The sequence below is a fragment of the Gracilinanus agilis genome, chromosome 4 (genome assembly GCF_016433145.1).
Source record: "Gracilinanus agilis isolate LMUSP501 chromosome 4, AgileGrace, whole genome shotgun sequence".
NCBI lineage: Eukaryota > Metazoa > Chordata > Mammalia > Didelphimorphia > Didelphidae > Gracilinanus > Gracilinanus agilis.
Window position 1 is genome coordinate 159,088,918 of NC_058133.1, and position 20,817 is coordinate 159,109,734.

At 38.9% G+C, this 20,817-nt stretch overlaps 1 protein-coding gene across 1 annotated transcript in view; it reads left to right on the forward strand.

Annotated features, from left to right (window-relative positions):
• Window positions 1-129: 129 nt before the first annotated feature.
• The window catches only part of GALNT2 (polypeptide N-acetylgalactosaminyltransferase 2), a 266,740-nt gene continuing 246,052 nt past the window's right edge, over window positions 130-20,817 (forward strand). The window contains exon 1 of the mRNA XM_044674552.1: window positions 130-305. Within this exon, the coding sequence (XP_044530487.1) occupies window positions 177-305 (129 nt within the window). The 5' untranslated portion in view covers window positions 130-176. The remainder of the gene's footprint in view (window positions 306-20,817) is intronic.

Genomic DNA, 20,817 nt, shown 5'->3' on the forward strand with positions numbered 1-20,817 from the left:
GGAGCCGCCGCCGCCAGCGCCGCCACGGCCGGAGGAGGAGCCGCCGGAGCCGCTGCCGCCGCCCTCCGCCCCCTCCCCTTCTCCCTTCCTCCTCCTTCTTCTCCTCCTTCTCCCCGGCCGGAGGGAAGACTCCCGGAGCAGCCCCGGCGGCCGGAGCGCCCCGCCGACTCGGGAGAATGCGGCGGCGATCGCGGATGCTGCTTTGCTTCGCCTTCCTCTGGGTGCTGGGCATTGCCTATTACATGTACTCCGGGGGCAGCACGGCACTGGCCGGCGGTGGAGGTAGCGGCGGAACCGGCAAGAAGGTAGGTTAAGAGCGAGCCCCGAGCTTTGGGTCCCCAGTCCCTGGGTACCCCGGTACTAGCGCTCTGGGTACTGATTCCTCTCTCCTCGGTGAAATTGACTTGAAATGGGACTCCTTTGATTTCCCTCCCTTTCAAGGCTTCTCCGGGGTGGGGGCTTGGGATTCTTCCTGACTTGCCCCGAGGTTTGTCCTGCCTCATTTCGTCTTTCTTCCACTTACCCGAAGAGTCTTGTCTGTCTGTCCGTCTGTCTGTACCACGCTAGACTTATAATCTCCCCAATCCCTGTGCAGTTTGCGAGGCGGAAATCAAGGAGGAAACCTTTTAATTGAATTTATTTTATTTTTCCTTTGACCCCTCTCCCGGAGAGAAAGTATTGGAGACTTAATTTCTTCTCATCGTTTTAAAACCTATTTCTCCTTCCTGCCCTTCACTCCGCAGTAGGGTCCTCCCTGAGCCCAGAGTAAGAATTGGCCCCTTTGCTGTAATTAGCTGCTGAGATATAGAAACTGCAAGGTGGAGGCACATCAGACCCCAGGGGCCTTTAAAAGGCAGATTGCTTTCTCCCTCCCTCCCTCCCTCCCTCCCTTTTCTTCTTGGTCCTCTTTTCATTCAAGTGGATTCCCTTGTCCAACTGCTATAGCTTCAGCTCAGCTTTGGGAAGTTTCTGGGGAGGAGAGTCGGGAAAAGACCAAAGGCCATCGGGAGAAGAGGAAGGGAGAGTCTGTTGCCTCTAAAATGCCATATATTTTGTAGAAACAAGAGTTTAACTTGTTTCTCAGAGGTCCTTTCAGCTGCATGACACTAGTTGCAGTCTCTCCTTTTCTCCTCCCCCTTCCTCCCCGGTCTCTCTCTTTTCCCCCCCCTCCTTTCACTCTTCGGGGAGAACCCCAGTTCTCTTGCCAAATGCAATCTACACTTTTTTTTTTCTGTTTCTTTTGAGGAGTGGGTCACCATCACTTATTCTGAAACCCAATTCCCCTTGGAGTAGAAACTTGTCATGTGTATGTCCTTCCCCTAGGAGCCAGTCATGTTTACGTTTTCTCCTTTCTCAATTTAACAACTGGTTGAGCTATTTCCTTTTGCTTCATCCCATGGCTAAGTGAAACATGTTCCCTCGTGCGCGTTAATTTTTCAGGGTATCTTCCTCATGTTGTACCGATGTTTGCTTTTCCTTTTTTCTTTTCTTTTCTTTTCTTTTTTTAAGAGGCAAATGACTAAGCGATTGGTATGTAGAGACCATATACACTAAACTAGACACACATTATTTTATCGTGCACAAGATTCCCAGTTTTCTTTATCCATATCTGTATTGAAATGCAACCTTCAGTGTGAACAAATTCAGTGCTCTCCTGAAGCAAAATGCGATGAAGCAAAAGGAAAGAACTACTGTAGCATGCATTGTTGTATACTGGCATAGATTTTGTGGTTTTATATATTTTTCTAATGTTTTCCAGCTTTTTAAAATGGTGCCGGCCTTTCCAAAAGCAAAGACCCCATCATTATGCTGACATTCAGTGTCAGACCAGACTGAGTTAAATTCTGAGTTAAAGCTATCTGATACATTTAGTGGCCCTACGTGTGATTAGTTGTAGCAAGAGTGTCACGTCCTCTTGTAAACCAAACAGGGCTAATTAGAAACTGACAAGTTTTGGCACTGAACTTCCTCCTTTACTCTGACCTCTGAAATGTGTAGCTATTTAGGTATGGTTGCTTCATTCATTCATTCTCTGTTAGATACATGGGTTATCAGAGGAATCTAGGCTATCTGTTGGGCACTTGGCAACTTTAATCAGTTTGCCCCATCTAGAGGGCCTGAAATGAACATTTCCACTTTCTTCAGACCCATTAACATGCTTTACTATTGAATTTCCATCTTTCTATACTCCAATGTTTCTTTAAAAACAATAACAATGCATGAGTGGATGAATGAAAAATTATGTAATTAAGCCATTTAGAGTACCTACAACAAAGCACTGAGAATACAGATAGTATAGCAAGATAGTCCTTGCTTTTAAGGAACTCACATTCTTATAGGGGAAGACAACATAAATATTATGCCTAGAGAAGTGATTCCATATTTTAATGAAAAGTTTCAAATTGGATGTTTTCCCTAATCTCTTCCACTAGCTAAAAGTGATCCCTCTTTCCTGTAGTTTTTCAAGCAGATTTTGTTTGAACTTTATGCATTTAATAATTGTTTAATATTTATTTGGAAGGAAGGAGGCAAGCATTTTTAAGCACCTACTATGTGTGGGTTACTATGCTAAGCACTTTACAGATATGATCTCATTTAATCCTCACAACAATGGTGGGAGGTAACTGTTATTGTTATACTCATTTTATAGTTAGGGAAACCAAGGCACAGGCAGGTTAAGTGACAAAGCTAATAGGTGTCTGAGGATGGATTTGAACTCTTGTCTTCCTGACACATGGCCCCGGACTCTATCCACAGCCTTCTAGCTGTCAGTATTTGGGAACATGCCCAGAATCCAGGGAATGTATTTTTAAACATATGTATCCTCAATTCTTTGCACATCATAGGTGTTTAATTAATGTTTGCTGAAATGAATTTGGATCTTGGGCAAGCCATTTAGTTCTCATTTGATTTATAAAAATGAAGGGATTGGATTTAAATGGTTGAATCCTTAAGCTCCTTTCCAAATCCAAATCTATAATCCTCTGAACTCTTTTTTAAATTAAAATTTTTATTGATATCTCTTGTTTTAACTTGTGAACCCTTAAGCTAGACACTGTGAAGAAATGCAGCGAGCAATCTCTAAGTGGCCAGCAATCCATTGTACCATAAGATAATAAGCTGAGATTTGTTGAATGATTGCTCCTTCAATAGGTACTGTACCTGCCTAGGTGCTGTAGGGTGCTAGGTCAGGGAGTGGGAGAGACACAAATACAAGTAAGTGGGGGAGAGATGAATCCCTGCCTTTAAGGGATTGACAATTTAATAGGAATCTTGTTCCTGAGCAGGTTAGGAAGTGTTGTTATGCATATGGAAAGGACTAAAGGATCTGAAGGTTTCAGAAAAGAGAGAAGCTGGTCAAGTCCCAAGTATCATGTAGAGAAACCGATCATGTTCTCTTTCATTGATTTGTCAGTTTTATTAATTGATGTGATGCTTTCTCATGATATTGTGATTCTTCCAAATAGCTAATCTTCTGGAATTGTACATACTGGTAGATTCAGCCAAGTTAGGGTTCGAGACCTCTTTCCTGTTGACTTCAGAAGTATAGCCCCAAATGAAAAATTCAGGAGGTTTGTTTTGGGCTGGTGGCAGTATGAAAGTGGAGAGACCATGTAGAAACAAGTGGGGGGAAATTAACAATTATACATGGGTTGGTGATTTGGGATTCTATTCTTTCTGTCAACGAACCATAAAATTTAATCCCAGCCCTTAGAATGGTTTAGTGATTGTCTGTAGAGGAAGAGGTGTGTAAATGAAATAGCTTCTGAAATTGCAGTAAAAGACTCATTAACTTCATGTGCTGGACTCTGATATAAAAAGTAAAAGAACTAAGGCTGTTTCTGGTGGGGTGAATAGAATCCCCTGCTGTAGTGAATTTCCTGATGTAGTAGAAAATTTGTATAGAACTAGTTATTTCTGAATTGTTTCAGTGGAGTTATGGTACCGGGAAATCCCTCCCATATTCACTTGCATAATTAAGTCTATTAAAATTTTTTTTCTTCCAGCCCTCATGTAATGTGCATAAAGATGGTCACTGTAAAACCCTGGAATAAAGTTAGAGCAGGATTTGAATAATTGCATATAGATATTCTTTGTGTAAACGAATCTGTATTTTCTCTATTGATTGTATAAGAGTACAAATCCAAATTTTGTCAATTTCTTTACATCATGAGGTTTTCCATCCTGGGAAAACAGGACTTCAGTTGTTTTTCTTTTTGGAATTGTCTAACATACAGACTGACTTGTATTTCTGCTGCCTCAGCTATCCAGCCAGAGCTTGTCACTGTGTGCCCTGCCTGTTAAGTAACTTATCACAAAACAGTTATACCCCCTTTAGCAGAAGTTAGGAAGCTAAGCTGAACTTGGATTGCAGATTAAAATAAAGGTGCCGAAAGCCATCCCAGATAGTTCTCCAGAACACATAGGGTTGTCAATATTTTGACTGCTGGGTTTTTTTTTGGGGGGGGGTTGGTTTTTTTTTTTCTGTACTTATGTGTGTGCCAAATCAACTTCTGTGTGACTCATTTAAAATTACATTTCATTTACATTTATATGGAATTTTCTCCTCACTTCGCTCTATTCCAAAAAACTGATGATTTATATTTAAAGGATGCTTTTCCTATATGCATCTTAGATGTTTTAAAAAATTTGATCATGGTTAGACTCCCAGCTCTTTTATGTTATTGACAGTGGATGGGGTAGGAGAAAGGGAAAGAGAACGGGAGGAAGGGGACTTGTTAAAACTTTATGTTGAAATGCAGCTGTCTCTGGGTAGTGCCATTGTTTAGTCCAGAGAGTGAGGACCATAGTTCCTGAAAAATGAGCTGTACTTAAGTTTTCACCCAATATCTCAAAGGAATAGCTTATAGGGATCTTATTAATTGGCTCAGCATCCTTGTGAGGTAAGTAAAAACTGCTAGCTGGTGGAATTAACAGGAATACGGAGCAGATATGACTTCCCCAAAGTAACACAACCAGTTCTTAACTTTGTTAAACCTGGTGTTCTTGTCCTTCGTTTCAGGCAGCAGATCACGCCTGCTTTCTCTATTTAGTTAGAGAAGTTGGGAAGGGGGTTAATTAATTAATCAGTTCATCTCCTTATGTGTTCACTAATCTATTTAATTTGGTAGGACTATGATTACTTGAACCTGATACTGGTTTTTATGCACTTGTTGGAAGCATTTCTGTCATGTTTGCATGATTCATTTACTATTGAAAAATTTTTTACTTACAAGTAGATACCCTTGTATTATTTAGCACACAGGACCTCATTTAGGAGTAGCTTCGGGAAAAATTTCGAGGAAATGTATCCCACTGATGGCAAGGGATATTGTTGCATTAACTTTCTACATGGGTAACCAAAACTATGCTAGATAGTATGTGTGTACCACTGTTGATAGGTATGTTATAAATAGCTTGGATGTAACATCAAGTAGCAAATAGACATTGGAAGTTTCACTTTAAGAAATGTAGTGGATTCTTGGTCTCTCTCAGTCTCTGTCTCTCTCTGTCTCTGTCTCTCTTTGAGTCTCTCCTTCTCTGAGTCTCTGTCTCTGTCTCTCTCTCTCTGTCTGTCTGTCTCTGTCTCTGTCTATCTGTCTGTCTGTCTGTCTCTCTCTCTCTCTGAGTCTCTATCTCTGTCTCTGTCTCTCTGTCTTTTTTTCTTTCTCTTTTTGGATCAGATTAGTGAGGAGGCACTTGACTGTTGGGGCAGAAACCATCCTTTATCCTCAGCTTCTACCTCTTCACCATCTTCAGTCTACTTCCTTAGTCAGCTTTGATGTAGCTGCTTTTTTTTCCCCCTGGGTTGATTAGAACAGATTAATCAGACTGGAACATTTTTCAGGATTGAATGTTTTATAGGTTGCCCCAGATTTTTTTTTTTTTTTTTTTTTTTGGCTTGCTTTGTCCAAATCAAGTGGTAGCAGAAATGGGCTGAACCAGAGAAGGTGTTGAGGGATAGGTGAAGGAAACCAGTTGGAATCAGGTAAGTGTCTGTACTCTCACTCCTTAGATATGGTATATCCTGTGGTTGAGAGACCACTTTTCCCCTGTCTCTGTTTAGGCCCTGGCCCTGCCTCCATATGCTTTATCCATTGTTCAGTCCTGCTTATCTTGTCAGAAAGGTAGTGTTCTATAATCACTGGGTCTTTGTCTAACTTGAGGTTGATCCAATAGTTTTAACTGGTGTCAGCAGCACATTTGTGACTCAGACTACTGTTTGGATGCAAAAGAAAACACATACTGTATATAATCAGTTTTTCTTTGCAGTCAGGAGATTTAAAGCCATGGCATTTGAAAAGGAGGATTTGGAATGGAGATAAGGAGAGCTAGAGAGAAAGGAACCTTATAGCCAGGGAGTATGGTTAAATGATGACACAATCTAAATTTGTCTTTTTAGAGGAAAAAAAAAGAAAAGAAAGTTTTCCAATTTATAAAGTTATGTTGCTCAAGCCTCTGGGTGCTTGAACATAATGAAAACAGATTGTGAGTGATAAACAATACACAAATAATGAGCTATTCCCTTGACCCTCTGGCAAAAATGAAGACGATAAGCTTTGCACAGCATGGAGTAGGGCCAGCTACTGGGAATCTATCAGATACCACGCCATGGGGCGTGGAAGCAGGGAGGGAAAGGAGTTAGAGAAGGGAATAGCTATCCCCTCAAGTTCCCCATCCCAATTGCTGAAGTTCTGAACTTGGGTTCTCTTAATTAGAAGGCCCTTAAGAAAAAAAAGAACTTTTCACAGAAGTAACCAAGATAATGGTTTTTTGGATGATGTGTTTGAAGGGGACATACATATTGTCTCTCTCTCTTTTTTCCCCCCTAGAACCTCAGAGGTTAAAGAAGGCATTTATTGTGATAGTTGTTGGTTTAAATGCTAAACTAGGGGATCATTTTTTCTTTTCTGTTTCCTGGTGAGCTGAGAGGTTGTGGTTGGCTATGGGAGGTATGGTAAAAACTGCTTTGGGCCAGATAAGATATATGGGCATATTTATCTTTGGGGCCATGACTTGGAAGTTGGAGAAGTCACAAGCATGGGAAAGCTTAGCAGTCGTCCTTATACAAGAAAACAGTAAACCACTAAACCCAGACCATTTCTATTTTCTTTGCTGTTTTCCTCTTTTTCTAAAACAGAGGTTCCTAACATTTTTTGTGTGTCATGGACCCCTGTTACAGTCTGGTGAAGCCCTTCTGAGAATAATGTTTTTAAATACCTTATATTAAATACTTGGGATTGCAAATGAATCTAAACTTTTTGAAATATAATTATCAAATATTTTAAAAACATATTAACAGATATGAGGTTAGGAAGCTCTGTTCTAAGAATGTAGTTGTGGCACCTACTCTTTGATATATATAGTTATATATATAGTACTCTCTTACGCTGAAATGTATCTAGGAATCTCATCCTAGTATTGGGTAATGGGAAGTAGGATTCTCTCTTATGGGACTTGGCTAAATTCTCTGAGATGGGTAGAAAGGAGGTCTACAATGGCTACAACTGACAGGGAATTCCACTCTATAGCCAATAGCAAGGTTTCATTGTGTCTAGTTTTCTTAGCTAGAATAGAAAGGATTTGTACTGATCAGTGGCTAATGCCAAATTATTTATTTGGTTTTTATTATTAAATAATTAATATATAATAACTATATTAATTTATTGTTATATTATTATATCCGTATAGAAATAGATATGGGGATTGTTTATACTTGGTTATCTATAAATTTAAACCAGCTACGTCTTCTCCCTTTTTGTAAGATGGTACAAGTTATATGTGGAATCTTGGGACAAACATTTCTGATCCTCATGTTCCTGGGATGTAAAATTAGGAGTCTGGAATAAGATGAATTTTTGGGTCCTTAGAATAGTGCTATTAAACACATAGTAAGTTTTTAATAAATTAAAAAATAAATCTAATTTATTTTAAATTTAATTTAATTTTACTATTTATATTTAATTTGTTAATTTAATACACTTGTTACTTTTTTTATTTATTCATTCTTTTTTATAATCCTGTGGTCCAAACATTCACTGGTCTAGGAATCATAAGATGATTTGTATTTGATTTCCAGCTCAACCATTTTATTGCCATGTAATATTCAGGAAATCACTTAACTTAAACTTCAGTTTCCTCATCTATAAGATGGGGATGATAACATTTTAATTAATGCAATGAAAAACATTAAGCACCTATCAAATGATCTCAGGGGTGCCATCTTGGTTCCATGATGATGGCATGCGAGGCAACATGACTTTCACAGCATTCTTAGGATGATTTGATGAGATAAATATATGGAGAAATACTTTTTTAAATTGAAAAGTTTCTCTAAATGTAGAGCAAGAAAAATAGTACCTACTTCTAAAATCTGAGGACTTTGAGCCTTGGGAAGCAGTTGGTACTTCCATTGGTTGGTGGATCATTCTTTCCTGCTACTAATCTTGAGTGCCCTTCATTTCCCTGTTCCTAGGCAGGTACAGCTGTGAAATGTTCTACCCTTCTTCCTCTGCTGACTTTTCCCTCCTTACATCTTGTGAAATATTTGGCATTTCTTACAACATTTAGTCATGTATTACTGGCATTGGGAACTTGTGTCTTTTTATACTGATTGGGTTTCTCAGCCTGCTGAAATGTGGATGACAGGGAGAAGCGATGAATTATCAGCTCTGAGTTTTTTTTTTTTTTTTTTTTTTTTTAAAGAAAAGTTCCAGAAAACCAAACCAAAAACAGTGAAGGAACAGTCCTGCTCAAAGGCTTAAATTTAAAGAGAATTTATAAGGTTTGGAGGTCATAAAAGCTGGGAACCTTGATAAAACTTGTAAGAATAAAGAATTCAGTGGAGAGCTGCTAGTTGGGGGATTTGAAATGGTTTGATTACTTTTGCCATAACAGTCAGATACAGAGATGATTACTATGAGGTGGATATCCTGGTGAACTCCTCCTGCCCAAATGCCTTTTATACTCTCCAGAAATTATCTGGCCAAGTGCCCAAGGCCTGAACTCGGGAGTATAGACTGATTTGGTAGTCTTCTGACTAGAGATTTTCTTTGGAGAAGAGGGTAGTTTTGAAGGTTATAGATGATCTTGACTTTAATTTCATATGTCCTTTCTTCCACCACTTGGATTTGAACCTCACCTGACCACATGACCTACAGTGGACTCCCTTCTAAAAACCCTCCAAGTGGAATAAGCATGAAGAAGTTTTTTTTTTTTTGTTTTTTTTTTTTTTTTTTTTTTAAGAATAACTGGAGGGCAGCTAGGTGGATTGAGAACCTGGCCCAGAGAAGGGAGGTCCTGGGTTCAAATCTTTCCCTGACACTTTCTAGTTGTGTGACCCTGGGCAAGTCACTTAACCCTCATTACCTAGCCCTTACCACTCACAGTAGTGATTCTAAGATGGAAGGTAAGGGTTTAAAAAACAAAACTGGTTTTCATGGTATAAGTAAATCCAAAAAATCACTAACCACAAATTTAAAGGAATCAGACATTTTTTCTCTTTAAGTCTTCAGGATCACATTTTCATTCCCTGTTTAAAATATTTTCTGAAGTTTTATTGACTTTTTCTTGCTTTTGCACTAGACATCTCTTGATTAATCTCCCTCCTCCCCAATTAAATATCTTCTTGTAGAAAAACCATGTAAGCAAAACCAAGTGTTACTGTGCTCACATCTGACAATAACTCTTAAGAACTAACAGAAGCATGGAGAGTTCTTCACTGGACTTCTTAAGCCATTGGCCAGCCTTCCTAAGTTTTCAAGACTTTTCGAGGTTACTGAAGGGCTGTGCGAGTAGGGACATATATTCCTAATGCTGTTCCTGGTAACTTTACAGGAAAATTTCCCCTGCCTATTTGGCCCCAGTGCTACAATCTCATATTAGTGACCCACCAGAAGGTCTTTGAGAATAGACGTCATCCTCTTTGGATCTTGGATGCAAACAGAATAATGCTATTTGATACATTATACTTGTCTGATGCCTATGTCTGCCATTTTGATTTTTGTTGCTCTGGAATTCATATTTTTTGCTGTGGAATTTTTTTTTTGGAGGGGAGAGAGGTGAGGTTCTCTCTCTTCCTCTATACTTGCTAAATAGAGATATAATATGTAAAATTGGTCACATAGATAGTTTTAAATGGCACCTCTGGGCTAACTGCATCGGTGAAACCAAGCTCTGGCCCATGGCTCACTTTACTTTCAATGTAGGTCAGAGAATTCAGCCTTGTCTTGGCTCTCCTTTCCTTTTCATTCATTCTCTGGTCCTTCTGCAAACAAACTAACCAATCAACCAACAAACCAGGTCACTGTGCTTTCCTAAAGGATGTTGGCTGTACTTGGGCTTTAACATTCTCTGATGATTTTGTTCCCTTCATCACATGAAAACACAGATTCACTTCTGCAGCTTCTGATCCCCTTGCATAGTTTGTGAGTTGATTCTTTGGTGTTTGTGTATATATGTATGGAGTTTAAAACTCTAAGCTCCCTCATAATGACTGAGAATGGCTTTGGGTAATAATAACTAATAATAAAACCCAACACTCATATAACACTTTAAGGTGTTTTTTTTTTTAAACCCATACCTTCTGTTTTAGAATTGATATAAGTATCAGATCCAAGGCAGAAGAGCAATTATGGCTAGGCATTTGGGTTAAGTGACTTGCCCAGGGTCACACAGTTAGGATGTAGCTGAGGCCAAATTTATACCCAGGACTTCCCGTCTCTGTTTCCAAGTCTGGCTCTCTATCATCTTCATTTTAAGGTTTATAAAATATTCTGTGTCTGTTATTTTATTTTATTTTACAGATTAGCTTACAGATCTGACCATGTTAAACCATACCCCCTCTTCTATTCAGTAAACACTCATAGCTCCCTATTTCCTCCAGGATCAAATATAAACTCCTCTGGCTTTTAAAGCCATTTACAACATGTTCCCTTTCTTCTTTTACTTGTCTTTTTATACCTAACCTCCCCTGTAAATACTCTATCATCCAGTGATATTGCCCTCTTTGCTGTTCCTTGAACCCTTAGCCCTTTATCTCCTGACTTTAAGCATTTTGCCTGGCTCTCTCTTCCTCCTCATTTCCACCTTCCAGCTTCCTGATTCCTCTAAAGTCTCAGTTAAAATCCCACTTTCTGCAAAATCCTCCTTCCTCTTTGTGCCTTTCCAGCCTTTCTTTCCCAGGTCTTAATCTTAGTCCCTTCTCTCAGCTAGGATCTCCAATTGATAGAATTATATATCTTATTTGTATGTAGTTGTTTACATGTTGTCTCACCCTTTAGATTGTGGGCTTGGGAGCAGGACTAGTTTTTGTCTTTTTTGTATTCTGAGAACTGTGCCCAGTCGCTTAATAAATGCTCATTGACTTGACTAATTTAGGAGAATATTTTAATGATGTAATTTACCTCTTGGATTTTAAGGCTGGCCTCTATGTGCCAATGTAGGTAGGTACATACTGTTAAAAGATATCTTGTAGAGTACTTTCATAAATTATATTCTTGGTCTCTGTGTACTTCATTGATGAGATCTTCTGTCCTCATTTAAGGGTTTTGAGGACAATGGAGTGGGCGATTTGTGTTTGCAGAGTGTACCAGTGTTATCAAAAGCCCTTAGATGTCAATTGTATTATGGCTGGCAGTGAACATTTTCTTCATTGAAATGGGTCTATGTTTTCTTTTGAAGACAATATAATATATGATACATACATACATATGTAATATGTTTGAAAATGAAAGGATAGAATTCCCTCCCTCCCCCTCCCTCCCTCCGTCTTTCTGTCTGCCTGTCTCTCTCTCTCTCTCTCTCTCTCTCTCTCTCTCTCTCTCTCTCTCTCTCTCTCTCTCTCTCATCAGTTTAAGACTTGCCCAGGGTCATGCATCTAGGTGTATCTGAGGCTAGATTTGAACCTAGGACCTCCCATCTCCAGGCCTGGCTATCTACTGGACTACCTAGCTGCCCCAAGGATAGAGTTTCTAATACTACTTCATTGTAGGTAAAACAGTTTGGTGGTGCAGAGTATAGAGCACTGGACCTGGAGTCAAGAAGACCTGAGTTCAGTTTTGGTCTCAGATACTTACTCCTAGCTATGTGACCCCTGGACAAAAAAAAAATTTTAAACTTCTCTCTGTCCCTGTTTCCTCAACTTTAAAATGGAGATAATAATAGCACCTTCCTTGCAGGGTTATTGTGAGGATCAAATGAGAGAATATTTATTTTTTTTAACGTATTTAGGCCAGTGCCTGGTACATAGAAGGTGCTGTATAAACAGTTAGTCCCTTCCCTTCTCCCTTTATAAAGGGAATTTCTGAAAATATAGGTGAGAGCTTTCTAAAAGTAATTTCCTAAAAGTCATTAGGTTTTATATGTAGCTTGTTGGATGGCTCATTACTATAGATTTACAGTGTCTGGATGTGTGTATTTGTGTGTATGTATGTATGTCTCCATTGCTAGTAACTGACAATTACCTGGGAGACAAAGAAAACTAGAGATAGTGCAGGCTAATTTTAGGAGTTTCGAGTCTAAGAGCAGTTTCTCTGCTAATTCATAGACCAGTGAGGGTAATGGCCAGTGTGTCTCTGAAAGGATGCTTTTCTAGACAGGTGGCATGCACTTTCCATTAAAGAATGCTCCTTAGCTAAGCTGCTCTGCTAAGGTTTAATGATCAGGATGCAAATTAAAGGCTTGAGCTCTGGAATGCCTATAAATTAAATAGTCTCTTATCAGGATTTATGATGACTCTTGATGCCTTTTTTCTGGGTGTGTGCATGTCTGTGATTTCCATGACCACCCTGTGAGTGGTGAGCCCATTGAAAAGCTGAAAACCTATGAAAGCTGCCTTGAAATTTCATTTTTGTGCTCACTTTTGCTTTTAGACCTTGGATTTTTATATTCCTCCTTAAAACCCTAACTGGACTGTATTGCCATCAGAAGTCCACTTAATTCTGCTTTGCTTTGAATCTCTTCTTGTCCTGTCTGTTCTCTGAATATTGTTGTTGTTCAGTTGTTTCAGTGATGTCCAACTCTTCATGATCCAATTTGGAGTTTTCTTGGCAAAGATACTGTAGTGCTTTGCCATTTCCTTCTCCAGCTCATTTGACAGAAGAAAAAACTGAGTCAAATAGGGTTAAGTGGCATGCCTAGGGCCTAGAAAATGTCTAAGACCAGATTTGAATGCAGGAATATAAAGCTTCCTGATTCTACCCTCAGTGCTCTATCCGTTGTGCCACCTTGCTATGTTAGACAAGCTCACTTATGTACTATCCGTCAGTTGCCTTGTATCCTGGCCATTTCAGACTCTGACTGATCTGTATGGGTCCTTGTTGCTCTTTCTTACATCAAACAGCCCTTTTTCAACCCCAGCCCTCAAGCCAACCAATGTCACATCTCTTAATAAAATGGCAGACTCAGCCAGATGAGTATGTGTTGCCTTCATGTGAAGTGTATCCCTAACATAAACTTCCACTTATCTGTAATATAAAGAATTGGAATGGTTTGTTTTCTTCACTTCTCCTTATCTTCAACCTTGCCTCTCTTACCCGCTCTGGGTTCTGATTTTATAAGGAAGAAAAAAAGAGATAAACAGACAAACTAATATCAAGGACTTAGTTAAACTGAGTAAGTTCTAGGATATAGCCTAGGCCAGGGGTTCTTAACCAGGGTAGGTAGATAGGTTTCAGAGGGTTTGTGAATTTGGATGGAAAAAAAAATCACATCTTTAATTCAATATAATTGATTCCCTTCTTAATCCTTTGTACTTTGTACATTTTTTATTTTTGTTTTTGGAGAATTTTTTTTGTCATGCAAGGCATATATGTCCATGGTCATTGTTGTAAGAGCACACTCATACATAACTAAACCCCCCAAATAAAACTGTAAATACAGTGATGTGGCAGAAGACCCCAACAGTTTTGTCTCTGGAGGGTGGATAGCATTCCCTGTAAGAAGTCTTTCAAGATTGTCTTAGATCATTGCATTGGTGAGAGTAGCCAATTTTTCACAGATAATCATGGTCCATTATTGCCATTACTGTGTACATTGTTCTCCCAGTTCTGCTTATTTTGCTCTGCATCAGTTCCCACAGATATTTCCACCTTTTTCTGAAATCATCTTGCTTATCATTTTTTATGGCACAATAGTATTCTACTACCAATATGTACCACCATTTGGTCAGCTCTTCCCCAATTGATGGAAATCTGCTCAATTTCCAATTCTTTGCACCACAAAAAGAGCAGCTATAAATAGTATTATGCAAGTAGGTTCTTTTCCCTTTTTTATTATCTCTTTGGGTTACAGACCAGTAGTGGCATTACTGGGTCAAAGAGTATGTACAGTTTTATAGTCCTTTGGGTATAGTTCCAAATTGCCCTCCGGAATGGTTGGATCAGTTCCTCAACTCCACCAACAATGCAATAGTGTCCCAATTTTGCCATATCCTCTCCAACATTTACCACTTTCCTTTACTGTTATTGGCCAATTTGATAGGTGTGAGGTGGTTACTTTATTTTTATCTTAAACATTCTGAGCATTGTGGCCTCACCAGAGAGACTGTGACACTGAAAGGGTGAAGAGCTCCTCATGTGGGGTCAGTGCAGCATTAATCAATCAACAAGCATTTATTACAAAGTTCTTATGTGCCAGGCAGTAACAAAGAATCCAATTTCTTGAATCTCCTGTGTCTATAGGACTGATTAATGTTACTTAATGCTGGCCCTACTGCATTATAAAGGACAAAGGTCAATTTAGTTTAGGCATTAAGTGTATCATTTTCTGAGTTTTTTTGAACGATGATAATGTATCATCTAGCATCTATGTATATGGTATACTTCAATGTCTAACCTAGCATCAATAAGTATTATGAAGCACATACTGTGTGCCAAGCACTTTGCCAAGTTCTGGGGATTCAAAGAAAGGTAAATGATAAGTCTGCGGCCTCAGGGAGGACACAGTCTAATAGGGAAAACTACTGACAAACTATGTATAGAGAGGCTAGAAACAGGATGAACTAGAGTTAATCCCAAAGAGAAAGCTCTAGTATTAGGGGGATTGGGAGAGGCTTCCTGTAGAAGGTGAGTTTTTATTTGAGACTTGAATGAAACTAGGGAAATCAAGAGGTGCAGGTGAGGAGGGAGAGCCTCTCAGGTATGGAGGACAGCCAGGAGAAATGTCTAAAGGCAGGAGATAGAATGTCTTACACATAGGAGCACTTAATAAATGTGTATTGAATGGACTTAATTTCAGCTAGCTAGAGAGCTGCATCTCTCAAGTTCTGTAGGTAAACAGGGGCTTACTGTATATGTTTTGTTATTTTGGTTATGTGTTTCTCATTTGACAAGTTCCTTTAGGGTATACAGTTCAACTTTATGCTTTGTACTTCGCAGTCAAGCTTAATACTCATCCTCAGCAGGTTTTGTTTGTTCTGAGCTATCAATTTTGAATTGTGGATGATTTGGGAAAATAAAGGGAGAGCCTTGGCAAATATATAGTATTGCATGTTTTACATAAGCTATTACTATGGATACTTCATATTTACCTTGAGCTTAGAACTGGGAGAATCTTGGAAAGTACATACAATATGGTTTATTATCCACAAAATATCTTTATTAATATTTCATTTTTATATCAACCCAGCCCAGTTATGAGCTATTTCAAGCATTTTAAGGACATTATCTATTTTCTCTTTTCAACATCTATTTTTTTTAAACCCTTACTTTCTATCCTAGTAACAACTCTAAGACAGAAAAGTGAAGGCTAGACAATTGGCCAGTCACACAGCTAGGTAGTGTCTGAGGCCAAATTTGAAGCTAGCTCCTCTTGACTCCAGGCCTGGAGCTCTGTCCACCGTGCCACCTCGTTAACCCTAAAAGAGTACATGAAAGACAAGTTAGGTGAAGTAAACCAGCAAGGGTAGTTTGGAGCCAGATACCAGTTGATGTCAAGCCTAGGTATTTGTATTTTATTCTAGAGGCAATAGGAGACCCCCCAAAAGAAGCAGGGCCTGGAGTTTGGGTGCTTTGACACGGTTTCCCCGAAACATAGAATTAGAGAGTGCTAGGTCTAGTTGTTTAGATATTGGAGCCACTGGCTCTCTTCTAACATAAGCCAGTCTCAAATAGCAGGTTGTGCCCTTATTGGCAGAGAATCTTAACTCCTAACCTGAAAGGTACTGATTATTGGGTGTTGATGATCGTCTCCTTTTACCTTCATGCAAAATTGCTGATGCTGACGAGCAGGTAGCTAATAAGGTATTGGCGAAGGATATAATCTTAGTTTATAGGGTGGTCTAATGATCAGGTCTGGTGCTGGTAAATTATAAAAAGCCACATTTCTTGATTATCCCAAACAATACAAAATGGGCTTGTGCAGACATGCAGAACTGTCAGACAGGATATTTGGGTCAGGGGGCTCAAGCTAGCACTAACATTTAAATGTAAGTTAAGAATCTCAAAGAAAAGACCCTTCTAGTACCCTTCTCTGTGAAATCTGAAGATACATTGTGCATCAAGAAATTCTATACTGCTCTACAGGGCTGCCAAAGAACAACTTTGGTGTTTTAAGTTCTTAGGAAGTTATTTTTCTTTTACTTTCAAATACTGTATATATATTTATGAAATTCCTTCCCCTGCCTCTCTACTCCTCTCAGGGTGGGGTTAGAATTGGCATGTAATATTATTGCTATATTGCATGTAACCAAAAAAATTATCATTTAAAAAATTGGGTCTTCCTATATTGTGACACAATGGGTCTCCCCCCATTCCCCTGGTCCCTTATTGGCCTTGATAATCTACTAAATTAATATTCTCATTGATAAAAGGAACTTAGAAAGTCTATAAGCATTCATCTAGTCCAGTGGTTCCCAGACTTTTTTGGCCTACCACCCCCTTTCCAGAAAAAATATTACTTAGCCCCCAGGAAATTAATTTTTTTAAAATTTTAATAGCATTTATTAGGAAAGATAAGTGCACCTGTGGCCACCACAGCTTCCCTGGATTGCTGCAGCACCCACCAAGGGGCGGTAGTGTCCACTTTGGGAATCACTGATCTAGTCTAACCTCTTTATTTTACAGGTGGGCAATGAGCCCAGAGATGAAGTGTTTTCTGCAAAATCCCACTGCATAGAAAGCACTGAGATATTTATTCTTTTTTTTTTTTATTTAAACCTTTACTTTCTGTTTTAGAACTAATACTGTGCATTGGTTCCAAGGCAGAAGAGCAGTAAGGGCTAGGAAATGGGAGTTAAGTGAATTGCCCAGGGTCACCCAGCTAGGAAGTGTCTGAGGCCAGATTTGACCTAGGACCTCCCGTCTCTGGGCCTGACTCTCAATCTGTAGAGCCACCCAGCTGCCCTCCAGAGATATTTGTTCTGTTGGTCCCAGGGATCTGAAAAAATGTGAATGTTCATTAGCATCATGACTTTTTGATCATTAAAAAAAAATACTTCCAAAGGGGAAGATCCCCCTGGCTTTGTGGAGTGCTTGTTCTTAAAAGAGGCACACTAGGACTTTTTGGTATCTTCTTGGCAATTACAGTTTAATGGTTGTTGCAACTGTGACCATATTCTGGGGCAAGTGTAACTTAGCATATGACTTTGGTACAGATGTGAAGTCTCAGATAGTAGTGGCTTTGGGTTCTTTGCCACCTGAATCTAGCTCTCCGAAGGAGAGGTCTGGGGATAGTCAGAACTGCTTAAAAAGTCATGCCTGGATTCTGTAGTCATCCTTTTTTAATTCTGATATTTCTCCATGTGTGAATCAGGAATCAATTGGAATCTCTCTAGGTAGGGATGGGCCAGTTTGGAAATTCCCCCTTTTTGATATCTGAATGGGAAATCTAATCAGCATTTGGAAATGGAATAAGAATTAGATTGCTTAGATGTTGTGGAAGGTCAACAGGTACCAATACAGGCTTCTTCCACTGAGCCTCAGTTAGTTGTTCCTTAGCTAGATATAGTGGGTACTTAGATGCTTCACCTTTCTAGAACTAATCACTCTTTTGTTCAGTTTGTAATGGGGATGCTTTCTATGGTGAGCTTTATGTCTCTGGAGGAGATGCCCTTCCCTTACAGCTGCAGTCTCATGAAATAAGACCAAGGTCCGTCCTTATCGCTCTTCACCCTCCAGGGAGGGATAACACAAATTCGTTCCTGGCTGATGTCTTTTGAAAGAGGAACTATCTGCACATAAACATTTTGCTGTCTTTTCTGCTGCTTTTCATGTTCAGGTTACATCTGTTGGTGTACAAATTGCAAACTGTTTATATCTATCACATGTCTTTTCATTGTCCTTTGCATTTTCATTTTTAAAATTTTTACTCTAAAACCCCTTATCTTCTGTCTTAAAATCGATACAGAGCATCAGTTCCAAGACAGAAGAATGGTACGGGCAAGGCAATTGGGGTTAAGCGACTTGGCCTGGGTCACACAGCTTGGAAGTGTCTTAGGCCAAATTTAAACCCAACATTTCCCACCTCCAGGTCTGGCTCTCTAGCCACAGAGCCACTTAGCTACCCTTGTCCATATTTCATTTTTTTTAAATTTTAAATTAAATTAATACATTTTATTTATTGCTTGTGGGCTTCCTTGATTCAGGACCATATAACATCATCAGGAGACTATTGGTATTAAAGACTGGCTTTTGTGGAAGCTGCCCAGTTCCCAGAATGTGATCCATCTTTGTCTTACTCAGTTTTGGAACCAGTTAATTGTCCATCTGTAGCACCTGTCCAAGTAATACATACCGATAGACTAATTCAAAATGCTGTCTGTTCAGATACATATCATTATCCCAAAGAAGAATATAAGTTCTTGGAAAGCAGGGGCCATTTTGATTTTGCCTTTGTAGTCTCAGCTGCTAGCATAGTACTTTCACATTTGATGTTTGTTGAAAGCCCAGTATGTTTTTCATCCACTTTCTTTTTCTACTCTTTCCAATTTCTGTGGATTTCACTAAGAATGATTTATAATATTCTGGGGAAATTAATACAATGTTGTCTGAGAATAAGAGCATTTGACGAACCATGTCATCAATAAGAAATCCTTCTTTTGCTTGACCTTTATGTGGGGAATATTTCAGTATCTTGACAAACACCTTAGGTGAACTTACATCTCCCCAGCTGGTTATGAATTTCCTTTTATGAAATTACTTCACTTTATCGTATTTGATGGCATTGGATGTCCTATGACATGAGGAGTTCAGGATTTATGGATGGCTAATTAATTCTTACTGCCTGGCTTCTATTATAATATTTTTGAGGTCTCAATGTTTATAGACTCAAAAGATAATTTCCTCATTCCCCACTCACATCACCTCCCATCTCCTCAAGCATTATAGTCCTGCTATATAACCATGAAAATTCCTTTGGGACGAGGTTCTTAACTATGCAACTATGTAATTAATTTTTAACTCTAATTGGCAGCTGATTTAACAAAGAAATATCTTACCCTATTATTTCTTGAACACTGTATATTATTGGAAATTTTCTGCCCCCAAGGTTTCAATTAGTAAATGTTCCTTTAGCTTCATCAGTTTGGTTTCAAGTTTTCTTTTGAAATTATAACTAGCTGACAACTGAAAGACAAAATAATAACATTTGTGAGTACCACAGAGGCCCCCCGTGAGAGCTGAAAAGTAGTTTTGTCACTCTGGAAAAAAGTATTCCGTGAGGTTTCTTTGATACGTCTAATTAAGCTAGCTTATTACCAAATTCTACATTGCTATGATGACTTGATATCAAGGAAGGATAACATTTTAAAAAATTGACTTTACTCAGTCACCTTCTTCTCCCTATTCCTCTCCAATAAGTTCTTTTCTTTTTGGTTTGTATCTCTCATTTCTTGACCCTTTTAAATTCTAATTTCACTCTGGGTAGCCTGGGTTATACTTTCTGGTGAGAGACAGTCACTGGATCATAAATTTAGAGCTGAAAAGATCTTGAGGGTCCTCAACTTTTAGTCCCAGGACCCCTTTATACTCTTGAAATTATTGAGGACTCTCCCTTCTCCACAAAGCTTTTTCTTTATGTGGATTACTGGCATACCGCGACTTATTGTGCTTTGCTTTATTGTGCTTCAGAGATATTTCATTTTTTGCAGATTGAAGGTTTGTGTCATGGAAGTCCTACAGGCACAAACAGCACGTGTCCATTTCATTGTTTCTCTGTGTCACTTTTTGGTAATTCTTATAACATTTCGAACTTTTTCATTCTTATATCTGTTATGGTGGTCTGTGATCTTTGATATTACTATTGTAATTATTTGGAGGTACCATGACACCTGTTGATATTAGACTGTGAACTAAGTTGGTAAATGTGTGTATTCTAACTCCTCCTTTGACCAGCTCTCTCCATCTAGCTCTCCCTCTCCTCAGGCTTCCCTATTCCTTGAGACACAGCATATTAAAGAATATCACGTAAACTTAGTGGATAAAGCAGGAGCAGGGTTTGAGAAGATAGACTCTAATTTTAAAAGGAGTTTTACTGTGGGTTGTGAAGTTTAATATTAATTTGCAAAATGTTGAGTATTATATTTATGAATACTTTATTAATAATGAATGAACAGAGACCTAACTAAAAGGTTACTAACCAGCCTGCTCCCAGGAACAAAAAAAAAAAAAAGAGGGTGGAGTTATAGCCAAATAGAAAACAATAATGTGACCACACAAATGTGGAGATGCAGGAGAGATTAAAGAGAATTTGGGAAAACTAATGACTTATGGGGGATGAAGTCCAAAGTTCATAATCTCCATTTATACAGGGTGAAATGCTATCAGATGTTACCCAGAAATCTTACCTGAAAGAAAGAGTTGATTAATGTAGCAAACATCA